The sequence below is a fragment of the Palaemon carinicauda genome, chromosome 1 (assembly GCF_036898095.1).
Source record: "Palaemon carinicauda isolate YSFRI2023 chromosome 1, ASM3689809v2, whole genome shotgun sequence".
NCBI lineage: Eukaryota > Metazoa > Arthropoda > Malacostraca > Decapoda > Palaemonidae > Palaemon > Palaemon carinicauda.
In genome coordinates, this window is record NC_090725.1 from 236442644 (window position 1) to 236465930 (window position 23287).

General features: G+C 44.6%; 1 protein-coding gene across 2 annotated transcripts in view; it reads right to left on the reverse strand.

The window, feature by feature from the left end:
• Positions 1-23287, reverse strand: part of LOC137654454 (KICSTOR complex protein kaptin-like) — a 270757-nt gene that overhangs the window by 165903 nt on the left and 81567 nt on the right. For both annotated transcript variants that reach the window (XM_068388099.1, XM_068388089.1), the window contains 2 exons: positions 16670-16736; positions 2380-2462 (listed from right to left, as the gene is read on the reverse strand). In XM_068388099.1, coding sequence (XP_068244200.1) covers positions 2380-2462; positions 16670-16700 — 114 coding nt within the window. In that variant the 5' untranslated portion in view covers positions 16701-16736. The remainder of the gene's footprint in view (positions 1-2379; positions 2463-16669; positions 16737-23287) is intronic.

Below are 23287 nucleotides of genomic sequence, written 5' to 3' on the forward strand. Positions count from 1 at the left end.
ACTGTAGTCACATATAACTTAGGAAGCTACCAACGAAGGAACTTCCATCAGGACGACATGGCTCTTTCACCCAAAAATAGATTTTTCACTACGCTCAAAATCCGTCTATTAATAAATTTTGTTTATTATCACGGTACAAATACCTAATGTATTTTACATGGAATTTATATAATGAAAGAGAAACAGGTAGCCAAAGGCTTCTTAGAAGTTTAGCGCCATACAAAATAAAGAAACAAACAATGCTTTAAAATAGACCTTTTCCAATTTCTGCACTAAAAAGCATTATAAGAAATAAAAATATGATTAATAAAAAATGTGATAGAGAGTAAACTTGGGAGTTAACCTTGGTTTCTCAAACGAAGCAACTAAGTACTATACTGTATAATTGACTGTTCATGTTCTCCAGCAACGTGGTATCTAAATACTGTACATTGGGTATTTAATATCATCCAAAGTCATATTTATCAGCCATTTTTTTCTAGATATCTCATCAACAGTAAACTACTCTTATAAAATCACAATCAACTTACATTCAATTTTTCTAAGTGCTGTGACCCCTCATCATTTCATGTGTAAAACGTGTTTACACATTTCAAAAAAATTCTAAAGTAAATTAATACTAAATATATTAAGAGTTTAATTATCCATCCAATTATATTAACTAATTTCATACATGTACCTAAATATTAAGATCTATCTATATACCAAGGCACTTCCCCCAATTTTGGGGGGTAGCCAACATAAAAAAAAAAAAAAAAAGACCTTTCCTCTCTAAGCTCCTACCAGCCTGACGAGGGACTCAACCGAGTTTGGCTGGTACTGCTACGGTACCACAGCCCACCCACCCCCGTTATCCACCACAGATGAAGCTTCATTAGCTGAATCCCCTACTGCTGCTACCTCCGCGGTCATCCAAGGCGACCGGAGGAAGCTGCAGGGCCTACCGGAACTGCATCACAATCGCTCGCCATTCATTCCTTTTTCTAGCCCGCTCTCTTGTCTCTCTCACATCTATCCTCCTATCACCCAAAGCTTTCTTCACTCCATCCATCCACCCAAACCTTGGTCTTCCTCTTGTACTTCTTCCATCCATCACCTTCTTTAGCAGACAGCCCTTTTCCATTCTCTCAACATGGTCAAACCACCTCAACACATTCATATCCACTCTAGCTGCTAAATCCTTCCTTGCACCCGTTCTCACCCTCACTACTTCGTTCCTAACCTTATCTACTTGAGATACACCAGCCATGCTCCTCAGTCACTTCATCTCAAACACATTCAATTTCTGTCTCTCCATCACTTTCATTCCCCACAACTCCAATCCATACATCACAGTTGGTACAATCACTTTCTCATACAGAACTCTCTTTACATTCATCCCTAACCCTCTATTCTTTACCACTCCCTTCACTGTCCCCAACACTTTGCATCATTCATTCACTCTCTGACATACATCTGCTTCCACTCCACCATTTGCTGCAACAACAGACCCTAAGTACTTAAACCGATCTACTTCAAGTAACTCTCCATTCAACATGATATTCAACATCGCACCACCTTCCCTTCTCGTACATCTCATAACCTTACTCTTACCCACATTAACTCTCAACTTCCCTCTCTCACAAACCCTTCCTTCTCTTCTGAATTTGCAACCAGTAAAGTATCATTCGCAAACAACAACTGATTTACCTCCCATTCATGATCATTCTCGTCTATTAGTTTCAATCCTCGTCCAAGCACTCGAGCATTCACCTCTCTAACTACTCAATCAACATAAAAGTTAAACAACCATGGCGACATCTCACATCCCTGTCTCAGTCCCACTCTCACTGGAAACCAATCGCTCACTTCATTTCCTATCCTAGCGCACGCTTTACTACCTTTGTAGAAACTTTTCACTGTTTGCAACAACCTTCCACCAATTCCATATTACCTCATCACATTCCACATTGCTTCCCTATCAACTCTATCATAAGCTTTCTCCAGATCCATAAATTTAACATACACCTTACCTTTTGCTAAATGTTTCTCGCATATCAGCCTAATTGTAAAATCTGATTCATACATCCCCTATCTCTTCTAAAACCACCCTGTACTTCTAAGATTGCATTCTCTGTTTCATCCTTAATCCTATTAATCAGTACTCTACCATACACTTTTCCAACCACACTCAACAAACTAATAGCCATTGAATTACAACACCCATGCACATCTCCCTTACCCGTATATAGTGGTACAATACACGCACAAACCCAATCTAAATTAAAAGTGTGATTCTGTAAACCATATCCCACTTCATTACTTTACTGTGGTGTAATAAAATCATAAGTCTGATAATCCAAGTTACTTTCACACAGAAGAGTAAAGAGTATAACTTACTTTGATTATTGTAATTCCAACAATGAAATCTTCTTGAATAATGGATCTATTCACAGCATCAATTGACACAATTTCTGCACAACCTAAAAGGGAGAGATTACTGAACATCATCATACATGTATAGAAATAGCAGGAGTGGGGTGGAGAGGAATGCATTATACATGAAACAATAATTCACATTTATGAAATGTGAAATTATTTATTTACTTACATAATTAGTGAAACACTACTTTAACTATATGAATTATCAGTAAAATTTGAAGTAATTCATATTTTTCCTAACTATGGTATGCAAACTTGAGTTCTTTAACATGTACGATTTCTGCTTAGCTGGAAAAAGCAATCCAACTTTTAACGAAGTAGTGGAGGGTAGGCCTCGGCCACTCAACAGTCAGTTCTGCACTCACTTTTGACCTTCGGCCTAGGACTTACAAGGATGGTTGAAGCAGGAAGTGAAATTTAAACTACTTAGATTTGTATAGTTAGGAAAAATAGAAATTACTTTAGAAATTTGAGATTTCCTTCTATACAAAAACAAATCATCATCCTTTAATGAGACTTATCTTAGGAGCGATGTAGTCCCTATGAACCAAACTGGCTGGTTTACCTTTTCCAGGAAATGTAAGAGTACTAGGTCCTGCATAGGAGCAGAGGTGATGACTTATGTAAACCTCCTAACAACCTGTGTTTGAAGATGCTGTACGTGTTAGAATATGCCCTTACCAGGTAAATGGTAGACAGTCATGATAGAACCTATATCCATGTAATGGATATCTTGTCTGAATGTATGGTCCTTATGAGAAATGGGTTTACAAACATTCTAACCATTTTTCTCTTCATATGGCAGGCTGTAGGAGATACCTCTTAACCAAACTTATCTGAAAAGAAAAGTTGCTAGATTATTTGGGTTACCTCCACGACTGCTACACCCCAAGTAAACAAGAAAGAAAGGAGGAGTTCAGTCATCCTATCTTTTATTCTGGGATTATGTCACAACTGCTATCTTGGATGTGATGCTGCTTGTCCCTTGAGGGAGCTAAACAATCTGTTGAGCAGCAACCACCAGGCCAAGAGTAAAGGTATCCAAGGTCTTGAGAGTATAGTACTCCCAAATATAGTGCACAGTGAAGGATGTCTGGCATTTCCAGACTCCTGCCTTCAATTCTTATGCCACTGACAGGTTCATCATCATCATCATCATCATCCATCATCATCATCATCATTATTATTATTATTATTAGCTAAGCTACAACCCTAGTTGAAGAAGCACGATGCTATAGCCCAAGGGAAAGGTCGCCAACAAGGAAAAATAGCCCAGTGAGGAAAGGAAATAAAGAAATAAATAAACTACAAGGGAAGTAATGAACAATCAAAATAAAATATCTTAAGAACAGCAACAAAATGAAATTGAATCTTTCATATATAAACTACAAAGACTTAAAAAAAACCCGAAGAGAAACAAGATAGAGTAGCATAACCAAGTGTACCCTCAAGCATGAGAACTCTAACCCAAGACAGTGGGAGACCATAGTACAGAGGCTATTGCACTACCTAAGACTAGAGCCCTCACAGAGCACAGTAACAACTGGTCTGGGTCATTGGTTACAGTACACAGACTCAATCCGGAAGGGCCTGAATCTAGGATCCGCTTCAGTCGGATTTTGAGTCTTAGCAACAAATCAGGAACGAAGTTGAACGTTACCTGCCCTCATCCCTTTAAAAGGACATCATCATGAAAGACAATGCAACTCGCTGACTCTCTTCGCAGAGGCCAGTGCGCAAAGGAAGACCATCTTAAGTGTCCAGTCGTGGTCTGATGACTGACGCAACAGCTCATAAGGTGCTGCTTTCAGGGTTCACAGTACGCGAACTACGTTCCAAGGAGATGGTCTGACTTCCGGCTGAGGGCAGGTATGCTCAAAACTCTATATGAGGAGACAGAGTTCTGACATAGAGGAAATGTTGACTCCATTTAGTCTAAAGGTGGAGCTCAAGGGTGAGTGGTAACTTTTCACCGCCGAGACTGAGCAGTTTTTCCTCCTGAAAGCATGACAAGAACTCTGCTATCACTGAGATAATGGAGTTGAGAGGAGTATTACCCTTTCCACGACACCAACCACAAAAGATTACCCACTTTGCCTGACAGATGGCAGAAGATGACTCCCGGAGGTATCCAAACACCCTTTTCACAGGAAAAGCCTCTAGACGAGAGGAGATACTGAATAACCTCCGGTCATGAAGATGTAGAAAAGCCACAGCCTTGTGGTAAATCTTTGCCTATGGTCATTTGAGTAGATCTGGAAGAGAAGGGAGCTCCATCAGCACCTCTGCAAGTAGATGTAGGTCTTGAAACCACTCTGAATGTCGCTACATCAGAGCTAGGAGGGTCATCGCCAGATCTAGTGGTGCCCTTACTTTGTTCAGAAGCCTCCTTACTAAGCCGGGGGGGGGGGGGGGGGGCAGATAGACACCTAGATTATTCCACTGATGTTGGAAGGTATCTTGCCAAAATGCCTGGGAATCTGATATTAGCAAGCAGTACACCAGAAGCTTCCGGTTGAAGGACGTAGCGAACAGGTCTATTGTCACCAAACCCCTCAAAGTCAAGACTTTGTTGGCTATCTGATGATTCAAAGGCTACTCGGAGACAAGTATCCGACTCTCCCTGCTAAGTTTGTCCATCAGGATGTTTTTCTTGCCCAGGAAGAACAGGGTAGATAAGGCTACCAAGCTGTCTTTTGTCCATCTAAGAATTTCTACAGCTAGATAGAATAGTTGCTGTGAAAAGGTACCTCCTTGCTTGTTTACGTATGCCATTACCATGATGTCACTCATCAGCAACAAGGAATGTCCTGAAAGAAGCTGTTGGAATTGTTTGACGGCCAGAAAGGGTGCTCTCATTTCCAGGAGGTTTGTGTGGTAATACTGATTGGACTCGGACCACAGTTAGGAGGCCATGTGCTGAAACAGATGAGCCCCACCTTTCTATTGAGGCATCTGTGAAGAGCATCAAATCTGGGGGAAGAGAAAGATCTACTCCTCTGAGAAGATTGGTGTCTCGCACCCACCTACTTAGGTCTCTCTTTTGCTTCAGCCCCACCGGACCCTAAAGGTTCAGGAGGTCGTTGTGCTGAGACCAAAAGGTCTTCAGCTGCCACTGGAGACAACGGATGTGAAGATGGTCATTAGCCACAAGAACTCTAGAGAGGTCAGGTGCCGCAACAAGCTAGACCAACGACATGCTGTTAGCAAGTCTTGCATCAGAAAGGGGTGTGCTGCCTGCTTTAGCCTCTCTATTCTCCTTTTGGACGGAAAGACTTTGCCAAGTTAGGTGTCTACTTGCAACCCGAGATATACGTTCCAAGATGGTTACAAAGAGGACTGTTCGTGACTTACAACAATCCCCAGATCGAAGCAAAACTCGAGAAGCCTGTCTCAATGTAAAGATGGGTCTCCACCGAGTTTAATAGAATCAGTCAATCATCTAAGTAAAGTAATAGATGAATGCCCTTCTTGTGAGACCAGGTCGATGTAAGGGAACAAATCCTAGTGAACATCTGGGGGCTGTGAGCAGGCCAAAGTATAGCACCTTGAACTGGTATATTCTTTCATTCAGGATGGATCTTAGTTACATCATTACTATGGATGGATTGGGATCTGAAAGTACACACCTTTCAAGTCCACTGTTATCACGAAGTCCTTTGGTCTGACAGTCTGTCTGACTGTTTCTGTCATCTCCTTGAACAGTTTGCTGAACAAACTTGTTAAGGGCAGAGAGATCAATGACTGGTCTCCAGCCTTCAAACAACTTTTGTACTCGAAAAGTTAACTGTAAAAGCCTAGGGACCCATCCTGGACCTCTTGGAGAGTGTCTTTTTCTCGCATGGTCTTGACTTCGACCTTAAGAGCCTGTTCCTTCGTGGATCCCTTCACGTAGGATCATAACATCACTGGATGAGAAGTCAAAAGGAGTGAACGGGACATGGTAACCCGCACGGAGGACGAACACCGACCAAGGTTTGGCTCCGTGAATCATCCTTCTCTGCTCCCTATTCTGTATGCATCCTCCACCCGGTGGACGTTCTAATAATGATAAGGAGTTTGTGTGAAAAAACCTTAATTTCTTTTGTATCAAGGGAAAATGGCAAATTCGAAGATAATTTGTATTTTTCCTAACTATACAAACCTTGGCTGTTTATTGGGGGTTATACTTTCGGCGGAGCTGAAATGACAAGCCATTAAAATTTAGCGAGGGTTAACTACCCACACCGCTAGTTAGCGGGGGGTAGGGGGTAGCTTGCTACCTCTCCCCCTTACACACCTGTGATTTAGCACACTTTGCTTGGAGGTAGGACTTCAAGGGGATAGGGCTGGCGGGCAAATTTGTATAAATAGCTAAGGTTTGTATAGTTAGGAAAAATACAAATTATCTACGAATTTGTCATTTGTTCCGTAACTGGAATAAAAACCACACTATTTATTAGGGGTGACTCACTCATTACAAAGGGTGGACGTCCCTGCCAATCTTGCTTTTGGCTTTACCCGTTGGCTGCTTATCTGAGTATGTTAGTACTCAAAAATAAGGAGTCCATGCCCTCGCTAAAACCTTGCTACACAAGGTACGCGGCCTACACAAGCTGTGTGTTGAGACATGCAGAAGTGTGATTGTCTAGGTAAAGTTATTCAGAGTCTATTGTAGGAAAAACCTGATGTAACCAAGACTTTCCCAATACCACCTCGCCAGGGTATGGGGACGCAACAGTACTTGCTTAATACTAGCTACACAAGGGAGCATGGTTTACCTGCAGTGGTTTGAGGTCAACTTAAGGAGAAAACCCAGGATGCTGCTTTCCCCACGAGAGGGTAGGATGAAGAAAAGAATAAGAGCCAGTCAAATCTTTTCATTAACGCAGACTAAAACCGAGTAACAGTGCCCTCAACCTTCTGCTACTTGTTCAATAAGGAGCTTGAGGTATACAACCAGCTGATGTGCAGCCACCACAGGACCGATAGAGAACGTATCAAGTTCCTGTGGGTCACGTCTTGCAGGAGAAAGGTTGTGAAAGTCACCTGGAGCATTCGCTTCCTTTCTTGTAAAACCCGCGTCACAGAGTAATCTGCTTAGAAGGACCAGGGGCATGGCGTGAGTCGTCATGTTGAGATGATGTTTTGGTGATCCTCCTTTAGTCTCTCCCAGTGCTGATGACAAGAGAGGGGACCCGGGTGGGCTGTTGCTGTTTTCTTAAGGTAGAGTCTGTTACCTTATCCTGGGTACAGTAACGGATGATCTGGATCGTCCGTTACCAAGTGGAGACTTGTGTAGGATCCATCACCTCTGGAGACTGTGTCTGGTGACATACTCGGGGACGAAACTGAACATTGCCTTTCGCCCTTCTCATTAATGGGCGATGTCGAAAGAGAGACCATGAAGTTCCTTGACACGTATGGTTGCTGTCAGAGTGTGTAGGAACATTGTCTTCTTAAATCAGGTGAAAATTTGTTGCCTGGTGAAGTAGAACATAAGAAGGTCTCTTTAGAGGTTGGAGAATTTGAAGCATGTTCCAAAAGGAAGGTCTCAATTCCGACTGGAGAAAGGCAAGTTGTAAGTCCGTACGAGTTAGGAAAGATCTATCGATGAGAGGATGTTCCTTCCTTTCAGTTTGAAGGTGAAGGATCAAGGTTGAGTGATCATCTTTACCTGTTGAAACTGAGTAGGGTGTCTTTTCCTCTTGCATATACTCGAGGATTCCGCTATTGCTGGAATAGAGGTATCGAGTGGAGAGAGACACTTTCTCATGACACCAACCACACAAGACGTTATACTGCATGGTAGATTAATGCTGAGGAATTCCTCAGATATCTAGACAACAAAAGAGGTACTGGGTAGTATCCAGGCAAAGCTATAACTTGTGGTAGGTGTCAAAATGGGTTGTCTGTGATGTGGAGAGGGTTCTCTTGGAGACTCAATCAGGAGCTGCAAAAGGTTTGGAAACTGTTCTGCGTAATGCCATAGCGGAGCTAGGAGAGTCCTTGAGAGGCTGACCAATGTTCTAGCCTTCTTGAGTGCCCTTCTCCAGACAAAACAGGGACGAGACGTAAACGTCATTGTTGTACCCACCGTTGTTAGCCTGTTCTTTACCAGAAAGCCTTGGGGTCTAGGGCTGGGGAGCAACGGCAGCCTGAGGTTTAGGAGCGTTGCGAACAGATCCCTAGTTGGAGGACCCCGAAAAGTCGGGACTTTGTCGGCTACAAGGCAATCTAAAGACCATTCGGTATATCTTATCTGAGATACTGTGCACAGATTGTCGGCGACCACATTCCTCTAGTCTGGAATGAAGCAGGCTGATAGTGGCACCGAACGGATTTTGGCCCATCTTAGTGTTTATACTGTTAGATGGGAAGAGGCTATGAGCAAGTTCCTTCTTGCTTGCTGATGTGAGCCTCTATGTGGTGTGTGGTATTGTCGCCCCTCACATCACTGAGTGGTCTGTTAGGAACTGATGAGGCAGTTTTTAAGTGAAGGTACTTTCAGACTCTGTCCAGAGGGTTGAGGTTGTGTGGTGCAGCATTATGGTCCCTCCTCTCTTTTTTTGATGTGTTCTAAGCACACAGCATCAAGTCCGAGGGGTGTGGAAGAATGAGAAGGTTATACCGCTCTGTAGATTCTCGACTGACACCCGTCCCTTGAGGTTCGTCCAAACTTCTGGTCCCATGGGGGTCAGAATGTTTTGAGAAATTTTGTGGAGATTGGTGTCTAGAATCATTCCCAGATACACCAGTCTTCTGGGAGGGAAGTAGGGAAGACTTCCACAGGTTTACCTTGAATACTGGATCTTGGTAAAAAGACTTCAGAAGTTCCGGTGCTAATGCAAGGTTGCCACTGAGTCTGCTAAGGTCAGTCAGTCGTCCTGAAATGGAGGAGACCGAAGCCGATCCTGTGAGACCAGGATGGGTGTAGTGGAAAGACAGAAGCACAGTGCCCTGAACTGGTGTTTCTTGTTTGTCTGGACTGAATCTTCCAACCTTCCTAAATGGATGGTTTGGTCCTGGAAGTATGTGTCCTTTAGGTCCAGTGTGCAAATGAAAACCTGAGGTCTTAGCCCTCATTCGAACTCCAACATGGTGTGGACATCGACCCAAAGGGACAGCTCCTTGCGGATCCTTTTGCATGGGAGATTGTTGACGCTGGGGTCTTGACTCATGGTGTAAAGGATCAGATGCAATACCCTGTGTAAGGATTATTCCCTGAGAGAGAATTCCTTTAACTAACAGAAGGAAGGCAACCCTTAACCCTACCATGCGCCCTGATGGATGCTATTCCTTAGAATAGAATCAATCTGGCGAATGTTAAACTATGGTTAACGGTTAGGTATCGTGGTTACTGTGCAGTTGGAGAGTGCTCGCAAGTAATTCCCTGTCGACAAGCCGCTGATGAAGGTTGTCGATCGTTTGCCGATCACTTTAGTGTGATGGCGAACGGCCAGTAGCGAGAAGTATGTTGTATACCTCTGATCTAGGGAACTAAGGGCAGAGGTTGACTAGTAAGTCCGAGTCACGAACTGCTGGCGAATTGCCGATGATCGGTGAATTGGCGGTCTGTGAGCCGAGGATGGTAATTGACAGGCAGATGAAGGCTGTCTGGTCAGTCAGCCAATGAGTTGGTAATCTGCTTTGAGAGCCCCGAGAGACAGCAGAATGGTTTAATGATAGTCAGTTGGTGATGGTAAGCCATTGATGATCAGTGATCGATCGCAGACCGGTGATCGGTGAACTAGAGATCAGCAAGCTGACTATGGTCTCTCCTGGTTGGTCAGAGATAAGCAAGCTGAAGATGGGCTGGTCAGAGATCAGCGAGCAGAGTTCAATGATCGAAGAAAGATGAGCTGCCCATCGGTGATCTGGTGATCAGCAAGCTGATGACTGGTTATTGACTAGCAATCGGTGATTGGAACGCTAGCAATCGGAGATCGTTAGTCATTGGAGAGACTAGAGGTCAATGATCAAGCTGAGCTAGCAATTGGCAATCTGGTGATAGGTGAGCTAGCGATCAGCAAACCGTGAACTAGCCATCAGCAAACAGTGATGTAGGGATCAGTCTGTTGATGCTTTCTTGTTTGCTGACGGTGGTACTGTCAAGGAAAAAGAAACTTCAGAAGAGACAGGGACCAAGGATTCCCAGTTTTGATTCCCCTTGGAAGATGGAATCTTCGGGATCTTGAATCCTTCTGTGAAGCCTCTTTCCTCATTTCCTGGAGGCCATGTTATGCGTTTGCGGGGAGAGGAATGGGGCAATGGTGACCTGTCCAAAAAGTTTTATTCCTTTTTTCTGCCTATTGCACAAGTGTGCAGGAGAGTACTGGTGCGATGGCACAAAGGATGATACTGGTGCTCAGTTTCTACTGAAGCGCAGTTTCCCGTGAATGCGCAGAAGAGCGCTAACAGGCAAGTGCTGGTTCTTAGTGAAGAGTTGGCGCATTGGTGAGCACAAGTGAGCAGAAGGGTGCTGGATATGAGAGCGCTGGCGCGCAGAAGACTGCTTAGCGCGGAAGACTATTGGCGTGCGGAACACTGTTGACGAGCGCGCGCGCATGGAGTACAGTTGGCGCGTGCACGCGAGGAAGACCATTGGCGCGTGCACGCGAGGAAGACCATTGGCGCGTGCACGCGAGGAAGACCATTGGCGCGTGCACGCGAGGAAGACCATTGGCGCGAGCACGCGCAAGACTGTTGGTGCGCGAGTGCGGAAGACTGCTGGTGCACGTATCCTCAGAAGAGTCCAGGACCGAAGTCCAAGGACTAACTGTAGCGTAAGGTAGCGCTGCTAGGTCGCCAGGTCGGCAGGCAGGACGACCAGAAACTGGAATGAGCCCTTTGAAGGGGCACACATCCATGGTGGAGACCGTAAAAGGTCCATGAAAGAGTCCAGGACTGAGGTCCAAGGACTAACAGCGGCGTAAGGTTGCGTTGGTAGATCAGCAGGTCAGCTGGCAGGACGATCAGGAACTGGGATGTGCCCTTTGGAAGGGTGAACATCCACCGATGGGGACCGTAAAAGATCCAAGGAAGAGTTCAAGACCGAAGTCCACAGACTAAGTTGCAGCGCAAGGTTGCGCTGGTAGGTCTGCTGGTAGGATGATCAGGAACTGATGACGCGCATGAGGGCCGGTGGACCAGCAAGCTGGCCTTAGGAAGAGTCCAGGACCGAAGTCCACGGACGAGGTTGCAGCGCATGGTTACACTGGTAGGTCTGCTGGTAGGATGATCAGGAACTGATGACGCCCATGAGGGCCGGTGGACCACAAGCTGGCCTTAGCAGAGTGATCCTCCGAAGAGGTGTCTCTATCATTGGAAGATGCAAGTAAGCATCTGCTGGGCCTATTGAGACTGTGTACGCCCCTTTTGGTAGAAGGGTCCTTATATGTTGCAAAGTAAGCATCCGGAACTTGTTGTTCTTGATGAACTTGTTGAGTGGAGACAAGTCTAGAATGACTCTGAGTTTGTCTGAGTCTTTCTTGGGAACACAAAACAGCCTTCCCTAGAATTTGATGGACTTCGCTTTCCTTATTACCTTCTTGTTCAAGAGTTCTGAGGTATATTCTTCTAACGAGGGGGTGGTGTGTTGGAAGAATTCTGGAAAACGGGGTGGAGTTCTGTTCCATTTCCACCTGAGTCCATTCGTTATTAGGCTGTGGGCCCAGGAATTGAAGGTCCAGCGATCCTGAAAGTGATACAGTCTGCCTCCTACCTGGAGCCCCTCTTTGCATGGGGGGTCCTTCGGATTTGTTTCCGTGACCACGTCCTCCTCGGCCCCGAGAGGAGTTACCTCCGGGCGAACTTATCTTAGGGCCTTTTCCTTTCTGACTAGGGCGAAAGGAAGTCAACTGTCTCTCAAAGTTAGGGTTAAACACTGGTGGCTGGGCTACCAGTTTTTGAGGGACCATCTGGAAAGTGGTCTGAGGCATCGTGGTCATAGTCACGGCAGGCAATTGTGCAGGTCTGCGTGGTCTCCTTGCCTCTTTATTCTTGGGCTGGGGACCTCCGTCCAAGGAAGATTTCTTCTTTGAGCTCATGTCCCACTTTTGGAGAAGGTTCCTGTTCTCCGTGGCTGTTCTGGCTATGATCTCTTGGACCAGTTCCTGTGGGAAAAGGTCTTTACCCCAGATGTTCGAGGTAATTAGTTTCCTTGGTTCATGTCTTATGGTCGCTGAGGCCAAAATAAACTCTCTGCAGGCTCTTCCTGCTCTGAGGAAAGCATGTCTTTCACAAGGGTACCCATGTGGGACTTAGCCAGGAAAATTACCATTTCTGGGGCAGTCTGTAGACCTGCACTCATTTCCAGGCAGTTCTGATGAGAAAGGGAGGCCGCAAGTCTCTCCTTCGTCTACTGTTCCCTCCTCAGAATATGGTCTGGCAACTTCGGAAGGTTCTCATTGAACTGCTGGCCTGCTATCTCTGGATCCAACGGAGAAGGTTAGGTGGACATCCTTCCACTTCTCGCATGTAGGCAGTGCTAGAGAGAATGGTTTGCATTCCTCTAGGGTTGGGCAGGGTTTGCCCTCGTCGACTGCCTTGACAGCAAAGTCTAGTGCTTTCTCTGAAAAGGGGAAAGAGATGGAGGAAGGAGCAAGAAAGGTGGGATGTCTCTTGCTCAGTGCTGAGACTTTGGAGTTGGTGTACCCGGCTCCTTTCAAGGTTTTCAGGAGGGCGGCTTGCGCCTTGTCATGCTTGAAGACAATGACCTCTTTGGGTACTGTTTCCTCACAGGCTGCATGTTCATCCCGCAGTCTCACGTAACAGTCTGGGTGAGCTGAAAAGTTAGGCCAGAACTAAAGATCTTCAATCAATTTGGTCCCCAACTTCTCCGAGAAGAATAGTTTCCCATTCATCATGGGCATATGCTCCGCATACCCTGCAGGGGTTGGTTTCGGAACAGTGAGGGAGATCCAACACTTTAAGGGGCTTGTTAGTGGAGCCCTTGGTAGATCCAGGGTGGTTCGCCCTCTCCTGCAACAGTATCTGCTGCTGCCTGAATGATTCTCTCATCATCTCTTGTTCCTTTTGGAACAATTCCATCATCTGTTGGATCGAAGTGAGGATCGCTTCGTTCTTGTCGGCATGTGCAACTAGTTGTGGAGTTGGGGTTGAAGAAGTTGACGGCATAGGTTGGTATGCCGTCACGGCGAACTGAGGGTCTTCGGTTGCCATTGAAACGGATCCTTCTTCCTCCGCTTGTGGATGTTCCACGTCTTCTTCAGGGCCTCCTTGCAGTAGGTCCTTCTCAGTGTCGATGGACACTTCTGACGTCCTTTCTTGATGGATGTCCATGCCTTCCAGTGCCTTATCTATGTCCGCGTCGATCTTCAGTTGTATGAGAGGAGACTGGACCTGTTCCTGGGGCACCACCGTGTTTGGTAGAGCCTTGGGGAACAGTAGGCACCCTAGGGAGTCGTTGGGTAAGTACAGTCCCTGAGAGTTCTCCTGGAACCTTCATACCCATTTGCGAAGGGTCTCCCTCGCTGTATTCCTAGTCTCTATGTTGACTGAGGGAGCTTCTCCGAAGCCGTTGGCCAGCAGGGTCGAACAGGTGGGGCAACCCTTCGGGTCCCAATACTTGAGGACTCCCGACACGATGCAGCAGGGGGCATGAGTCCTGCACTTCGTGTGGCCACAAAAGTCTTTGCCTTTGTGGTTGCAGGATAAGGCTGCACACTTCTCCATTGGCTCCTTCTGTAAAGGAAAAGGTGCATCCATGAGTATCTAATTTTCATATCAGTGATATAAAAGCATACAATTTTTATTAACAATAGTAATTACTATTGTTTATGGTAGCTTAGGATAGTAAGCTTGAAAGGAAGTAGAAAAGACACATATCTGTGTTTACTCTCCCAAGCCATTGCTGAGACCTCCATCAGTAATAATATTTAGTTTCCCTGATAGGGAGAATACCAGGTAGGAAAAAACTCTAGGAACTAGAGTTAGAGTTAGTAAGTGTCTATACTAACATTATCTACCTGTAGTATATATTAACACTGATCGGTGATATTTTAGGGTCCTGATGATCGAAAAAAAAACCATCTGGGTGTTGGGGGAGTACTCAGCCTCAACACAAAATCGTGGTCCAAACAATAGACTGCGACAGGAAACTCAGAGTATGTTAGAAAACATGTGTACTACTGTATACGTAGTTGTATAGTGTAGTTTTGCCGGCGGCACTGCTGGGGTTAGGTTAGTACCTGGCGGGACTAACTGATAGAGAGAGAAAAAGCATTGAGGAAGGAGAGTTTCCTATCATTATGGTTAACATAACAATTGGAAGTGTAGGAGGACTATCAGGCCGCCTACTGTCTCCTTGCCAGAATAAGAGTTCCAATGGAAGGGGTAAGAATCTGTCTGATTCTGGCTTCCACCCATCCACAAAAGGTCTGCCGCCGCCGGCAATAATTGTGGATGGCAGTCCAAGAGAGGGCTGATGACTTCCCAAAGTATGTTAGGTTTCCCACCGGCAGCCGTCAGGAGCCGTCTCAATCTTCCCCCCAATAATATTCACATGGTTCCTTTGCTGGCAACATCGTCGGCGGCAAGACAAGGGCACCCTGAGTTAGTCACTATCTAAATCAAAGCCGGAGGTGGCAAGAACTCTGTTCTACTCGACAGCGATGATGAAAGACAGTGGTTGCCGCCTGTAGCGGCAGCGGCACTCAGGGAGGGAGGAAGGGTTTAGCCTTTTTTCTCTAGGAGAGAATGTATATCGTAACTTATCTATAGATTATAGAGAACGTAAATTCTCATCCGAATCAATAAGGAATGATAGGGTGATGCTAAACGTGGGGGATTACTTTGCTAACGTATATATGAGCGAGAGTAGTCTTGCATCAAAGACAGAATAGCTAGATCCAACGGCAGAGGAGACGAATCATCGTCAACTATCTCGTAATACTTCCTCTCTTACACATTGGGTGGAAAAGCAAACGAGACGAGTTCACTGCCCTGAGGGACTGAGAAACTCCTCCTACTTGAGCAATAGCCTAAGAGTGTCGTAGAAGAGGTCCACGATAGTATCCTTTCCCTCAGGAGGAACATGAGCTGGATCACCTAAAGAAATGAGTTTCCTTAAACAGGATAGGACCTGTAAGAAGACATGATCCAACTCATTCTGTTCTAAGGAGGAGATCTTAGGACTAGCAGACATGGGCAGCATACCATCAGAATGGTCTGAACAATCACCAAAAGGGTCATCCAACCCTAAGCTCGCATTCATAGGAGCCTCGGGTGGGTCAAAGTCATCAGCTGAATCCTTAGGAGGGGCCTCAGATCTGAGAGGTGAACCACAATCCTCTGGTCTTGCTGAGGCTGATGCCAAACCAAGTACGCTAGGAAAAATACAATTTACAGTACTTTCAATTTTGTCATTTGTTCCTGCACAAATTCCAACCCTTCACTATTTATAAGGGTGACTTACTTTTAGGAAAGAGGAAGTCCTCACCAACTGCCCTTGGTCATAATCTGGGGTTCTCTCTACCTCGATGTATGATTGATTATAGTAGGACCCCCTACTATAGTGCTGAAAATAGTGTATGCACTATTAGCGGCCATCAGAAGTGTGTGTGTTCATGAAACTAGAAATGTGGCTTCCCTTTAGTGTAGGAACTCAATACATGAGTACGAGAGTTCTTTTAAATATACCAAATACCTTCTCTCGAAGAGGTATTGGGGACAACAAAGTGTTATTTCTATACTCAGGATGCACAAGGGAAATGAGTCTTACCTGCAGAGAGGTAATGTCAGCTATGATGAGGACTGTGGTGCTGTTTTCCCCAGGGGGGGAGAAGATGAAAGGAAAAAAGGAACCAGTCATTCTTACTCATTCACCCCAGACTAACCCGGGTAACCTCCTCAGCCCTCAACCTTCTGCTACTTGTCCAGCAAGGAGCTTGAGGTATTTAGACCACTTGTTGTGCAGCCACCACAGGACCAATGGAAAACGGACCCATGTTCCTGTGGGTAACATCTTGCAGGTAGTGGGTGGTAAAGGTCGTCCGACGCTTCCACACGCTTGCTTGCAATGCCTGCATCATAGAGTAGATGATGAAAGGAGAAGTACCGATTTAAAAGCTCAAGATAGAGACAACTGGCGAAATCTAACCGAGCCCCTTTGCGTCAATAGACGTAGGAGATGATGATGATGACAAAAAAGCCCAAGAAATAACAATAGGGTCTGGAAATGTATACTATAGACATTAACCGCTTGGAAAGTAATCTCGTCCGGACAATAAAGATATCATTAACTTACCTGGAATATATGTAAAAGGAACTTCTCGCATCAGTGGTCTACCATTGCTGTATTCAATACAGTATATCTGAAAATGAACATACCAGTACATCAAAACATAATTACACAAATAAAGTTAAGCACTGTATCTAAACTATGAAGTAATTCTCTTGCATAAATCTCTTAACATGTAGAATATGACCACAAAATAACATATCTTCAAAGTACTTTGTAATTTTCCTAGCTATACAATCCTGAGTCCTTTAATATAAGGGATGTCTTCTGAACACGCTGGGATGGCCATTGATTCATTAATGAGGTACTTTGTTAACGACAAGTAGTACAGGGGAGAAGCCACGCCCACCTGTCAGAGACTAGCCACTTTGACCTCTGACTCAAGAGTGAGAGGGTGGCTGAGTTGGAAGTATAAATCAAAGGGCTCAGGTTTGTATATGTGAGAAAAACCTTTTGTCCTTTAATACAGGAAACTCACTCATAGGTGGGAGGAAGTGCCCTAGAACCAAAACTGTTAGACTGACATTTCCAAGAAAAAGAAGATTTTTCTTTTCTTCCCTGGAAATGTCAGTCTTCCTGGTCCCATACGGGAGCAAGGAAGATAACTCCAGCAACCTCTAAACAGCTATTCATTGGGACGAATGAGTTGTTAGGGCCTGGTAAATGACAGATTATGTAATTCAGCACTCGATCTTCGATGAACCCTTCTCTCAATAGGGGAGATGTCTGAGAATGTAATGTAATTACCAATGAGTTTTTTCATACATTTGGCCATCCTCTCCCTCATAAAGGGAGGATGGCGGCAGTACTTCATACTTTTTGTCTGTGGTTTAGCAGGTCCATCATCAGCTCCTGATTATATTGCTAGTTAAGTCCCTAGATAAGATGTCTTGTATTTGAGGATGAGGCATAGATCTCCTGAGCAGCACGTCAAGGGATGACGGGGCTCAGGTTTCTACCACCCAAAGGCGCAGGAACTTGGCCCAGTACCAATGGAGTCAGAAAACCAAGAGTCGGAATGTTTCTTTATCGAGGTTCTTGCACTCATTTGTCAGTATAACAAACTGGGTGTGGCAATAAAAATGTAAGAGACTGGTGGTTCCTCAATCTTTAACCAGAGATTTAGTGACCCTCAAGGGTCAAGACCTTCTCTAGAGCTGCCATGGTTGGATCTTGCTAGCGTGGTTCTGGACCAAGTGAACGATCAGATTTGAAAACTATTTTTCACCCAGTCGGTCCAACAAGATTCTGCCCCTCTATTTTCAAGGCATTGTTGCCAGTCTTCTCCACCGTCACCTCTCCCAATTGATCCATCAGTGTCTGCCCAGTCAGGAAGCCTTTCCTTGAAGAGATAGAGCAGAAGGATCGTCCTTCTCAGCCTCTGTGTTGGTGGCCATGGAGGCCCTCCAAGTCATCTCATAGCTTGACCAGTGATCAGATGCCATGAAGCACTGCACTTTGCAGATGACAGAATTTTAAGCCTCCAACTCTGTAGCAAAGTAAAGGAACCAAATGCTGTCCGGTTGGAAAGTAGTAACCTTTTTGGTATATTAGTCAGCAAACCAGTGGGCTAAATGGGTTCTGAAAAGGAGGGATGCTGTTGTGTCTCAATTCTCAAAAATAAGTTGATCCAGAGCATCTCTTGCTTCAAGAAATGCTTTAGTGCGGAAATCCACGTCACTCCAGGCAGTGGTGGAAGTGGAGAACCCTTTTACTTGACTTAATCCACAGAGCATTAACCTTCAGATGTCTAGGCCTTTCAAAGATGTCTTTCTCTAGACCCTGATCAGGACCACCAGCAACATCTACTCAAAAGAGGCATGTTCATGCATAACTCCTTCAAGGTCCCCAACCTAGCCAGTTCAGGAAGGATGAAGAAGACAGAAGGGAGAAAAAGGGCAACTCTGAAGTTAGTGTTTCCCTCTCTTCCTACCACGAGTAGGGAGATGTCTGTCATGCCCTTGGACAACTTGGCAGTGACACAAACACCCGATATCTAGAAGACCAATAGCGTTTATGACATATCCTCCAACATCACCAAAAGTCCTGGCTTTGCTAGAGGAGGTGGACGAAGAATGCACAAGTCATTCAGGACAGATCTCTGGGCTTCTATAATTGACTTTCAATGGTAGAGAACTAGAGTGGGTTTCGGAGACCAGTCACTAACCTCTCTCTCCCAAACCAGGCTCAGGAGGGAAATGTTATAGACTACTGACTTCCATTAGAAAAGGACACTTCATTCTTTTGATAAATCTGGAGGATAGATACTTCCAAGTATCTATTCATCTCTCAGAAGTACCTTCGCTTTTTCCTCAACACAGCATTGTATCCGTTCTAGATCCTGTGTTTCGGACTGTACACTGATCCCCAGGTGATCACTTGAGTGCTCACACTAGTCACATGGGATGTGTCTCATGATGTATCTCAATTATTAGTTGATCTTGGCCTCCTCTAAGGCAGTTGCTACAGAATAAAGATTGACTACAGTACAGTACTCTCCTTTTACTGCAAACTGGGGATTGTGGTAAATTGGGAAAATTCAAATCTCACACCAAAGCAGAGGTTTAGGTATCTGGCCATACTAATATACATGGCAATAGTCAGAGTCTTTTCATCAAATGATCATATTAACAAACTCAGAGAGTAGAGATGTGCCGATATCACTTTAGAAGGTGATACCAATACCAATACAATACCCAATTTTTTTTTCCTAGACCCATACCGATACCAGAGAAATGTTATTTTCATTATAAAATAAATTTTTGAACATACTTACCTGGTAGTTATGTATATAGCTTACGTCCCTGACGTCACGGCAGAAAATTCAAAACTCGCGCCAATCGCCGATTGGATAGCCAGGTGTACCACCTGTGCGCCCCTAGCGAGGTATCTAGAAACCATCCCATGGATATCCATATTTTCCATGCCTCTAGTCTCTAGAGGGGAGGAGGGGGGATTTTAATTATACATAATTACCAGGTAAGTACAGTATGTTCAAAAATTTATTTTATAATGAAAATAACATTTTTAAACACAAGACTTACCTGGTAGTTATGTATATAGCTGATTAACACCTTTGGTGGAGGGTTAGAGACAGCCGATATAGATGGAATTTTACTTAAGCGTTAATAAACAAACTTAAGGGTTCGTACCTGATAAGGAAGCTGACTTCAATGAATTCTTTCATTATGTCCACTTTCCTTATGAGATCCAGCGATCAACCCAGGGGGCTGAAGACCTCTAGGAGCTATCAAACAGGTCTAAAAACCTCTATGTGACAGGACCTCTTCCAATAACCTTGTTCAGGGGCGCTCTCAAGGAACAAATAGAACATCTGACTGAAATCAATGATTGTGGGCGACTGTCGAAATTGCCACAACAACCATAAAAATGTAAAGGTTCCAAGAGAAGAAAAATTATTAGGATATGGGAACGTAGTGGAGGGTTCCTCCCCCACTACTGCACTCGCTGTTACGAATGGTCCCAGAGAGTAACCGTCCTCATAAAGAGTCTGGACATGATTCAAATAGAGTGAAGTGAACACAGATATACTCCTCCAAAAGTTTGTGTCCAAAAAGCTCTGTCACAATCCATTCTGCTGGAAGGCCACTGAAGTTGTTACAGCACTAACTTAATGTGTCTTGACCTTCTAAAAAAACTAGAGACAAGTCTCACTGTAAATCGCGCGAGCCTCTCCTATAAGAGTCTGATGAAGAATGAAAGGACATTCTTGACATCTGTAACGAGGGCTACTTAATCGAGCCCCAAAGAGCTTTTGACTTGCTCGCAACTCTTTCATTCTGCCCAGGAAGAACTACAGGGTTCTTACTGGACACAGGACTCTCTCCAACCCTTCTCCAACCATATCCGAAAGTCACAAACTCAAAAGCCTTGGATCAAGGTTAAGAAAGGTGGTCATTCTTGGCGAGAAAGCCTAACTGCAATGAACAGATAGCTTCATTATCTCAAAAGCCAACGTTTTACAAAACACATGAATCCACTGATACTTTTAGTTGTCGTGAGACTAACAAAACAAGAATTCATCGTGAGGTCCTAAAAACGAAGAAGAATGTAAGTGCTCAAGCTTGTCACTCATAAGGAACTTCAGGATTATATCCAGACTACAAACTGGTGAGTCCTTGTTGTTTAGATGTTTCAAACAATTTGAGAAGTTCCTGTAGGACTTTAACAATTGAAAGGCATGATACTGTGCCTGACCTCAGTCGTAAACACACTCCTGTATCCCTTGATGGAAGAGGATGCACAAATGCGCTTCCTTCGAAGGAATAACAGGAAAACAGCAAACTAAGCTGTAGAGATACTGGAAGAGAAAACAGGGTTGATTCTGAACCATTCTCTAAAACCTCCCATATGGATTGATAAATCCTGATGGTAGAAGTCTTTAAAGCTCCTATAAAAAGTACCTTTCCAAGGGAGGAGTCTGAGAAAAACTACTCTAAAAGGAAGACTCCTAAGAGAGTCCACTATCCACTCCAGTATCTCTGTGAATAGTTCTATACAAGGACGACACTAAAGTCGCCACAGATTCTTGTAGACTTCTCAATGGAGTGTCCATTCTCCAGCTGAGATAATCTGCCGAACTTCTTTTCCCCCTGAATGAACCTTACAGAAGGATACATTCTTCTCCTCGCCCAGAGAAAAGACTCCTCGCCGTCCCGTAAAGGAACTCGAGTGAGTTCCGCCCTGCTTGGAAAAGAAAACAAATGCTGTGGTAAATCGGCATTGACTTGCCAACAGTCCAGTGTTGCTCCCACCTCGAAGCCGAGGTAACGGAACACAACACAAGGCCTAAGGTCCTCTGTTCAAAAGGGAAGACCTCCTGGAGGACGCCTGGAGGACGCCTGGAGGACACCTGGAGGATGCCTGGAGGATTCCTGGTTGGAAACTACTGAAATAGACTGGATCGTTCCACCACTGAAGGCATCTTATGGCATCCGAAGAGGACGTATAATGACTCAAGATCTTCTCCTTGTCCCAGAATGACTGAGGATGAAAAGAAGAGGACGAAGAAATATCACAAAAGGATAACAACTTCTAGCTTCCGACTGGCTGGGAAACGAGCCCTGGTCCAGGAAAACTAGGATGAACAGAGATAAATCAAGGATCTCAAAGAAAGATTCAAGATGACTTGCACTGTTCTAAGGGGAGACGTAAAAGCCCGAAAAAACTAGACTCTGAATCCCCATTTAGAGATGGTGTCAGAAGAGACTCATTTTGTAGACAAGAAGATCCAATTCTTCAAAAAGGCTCAACGTTATCTGAAGATCCAACATGTAGATCGGAAGAACGAGTTCTGAGAAGCCTATCTTCCCTAAACCGGGAGGCTCAGATCTTGAGTGCAGTATACTGTTACTAGATATGTGAACACACAGTCGGACTCTTAGACTCATCTCTACAACTGGGAGAGAGGTCTATGGAGCTAAAACATTAAGGTTTCCCTAAAAAATGAAAAAAAGTACTCCTCTTTCGGAAGAAGAACTGACCAAGGTCTGCTCCGAACTTCTCCCAATAATTGCCAAAAGTAGTAAAGTTTGGCTTCTACTGTCTGAAGGTGAAAGCAGACTCTGCTTTGCCCTGTTCCTCGTAAGTCTGGTAGCTATCCTGCTGAAAGTCTTTCCTCGAAAAGCCTGAGAAAAGTTCGGAAAATGAGATTCTTCCTTTGATTTGCGGCTAAAGAAGGATACAGTAGATGAAAAACCTTTCTTGCCGTATCCAAAACCAAATCTTAGGTGGCCTTTGGGTAACTCAGATGAAAACTCTCTGATCATCTCTACTGAGAAAGAGAGGAAGACAGAGATGTGCAAAGAAATTCTATTTCTGAAAGGAGGCAACCCCAAAAGGCTGAAACAAACACCTCTGACTTCTTGTATTCCAACTAGAGCTGTATCCCAGATGAAAGATCTAGAGGCCAGACTATTCGAAGAAAAAAACGAAAGCTACCTATCCTTGGTCCTTCTGAGACACCATTCAGTCTCTTAACATCCTTAAAGCTCCATTGATTACCTGGTAAGAACCATTTTGGTAAAAAGAGAGACTTCTCGACGCTTTCCCAAGTGAATTCAGAGGAAGGCTAATGCGGAGCGACATGTGCAAAATAGTCTGGAAACTCATCACGAAAAACTTTCATGAGTTCCTTAATCAACTGAAGGACGAACGGACTAAGGATCCTCTCCTTCTGATAAACTCAAATAATTCAAAAGAAGAAACGTGATCGTCAATGTCTTCTTCTGACAAAGAACTAACGGCAGTAGTGACGTTGTGCTAGAATTCACATCCCAGAGGACGCTCGCGACCAGGAGGACGCTCGACGTTTAATAGAACACGTCTGGTAAAGGTCCTGACTTCTGGTGTCAAAGAAACCCAGAACATCGCCTCTGTCACCACGTTGCTCTAAGGCTAGACGCTCGTTTGATGAACTTCGCATCCTTAAAAGCGTCTGTGATCAAAGAGATCAGTGATCTCAAAATTCAAATCGACTAGTGTCATCACAAAGTCCGAAGTTCTCATGATCAATGTCATGCCTCATGCTAGATGTTAGACGTCGAACGTGTGGCGCCAAGCGTCGTGAAAAGCGTGGTGCCGAGCAGCCAACAGAGTACGACG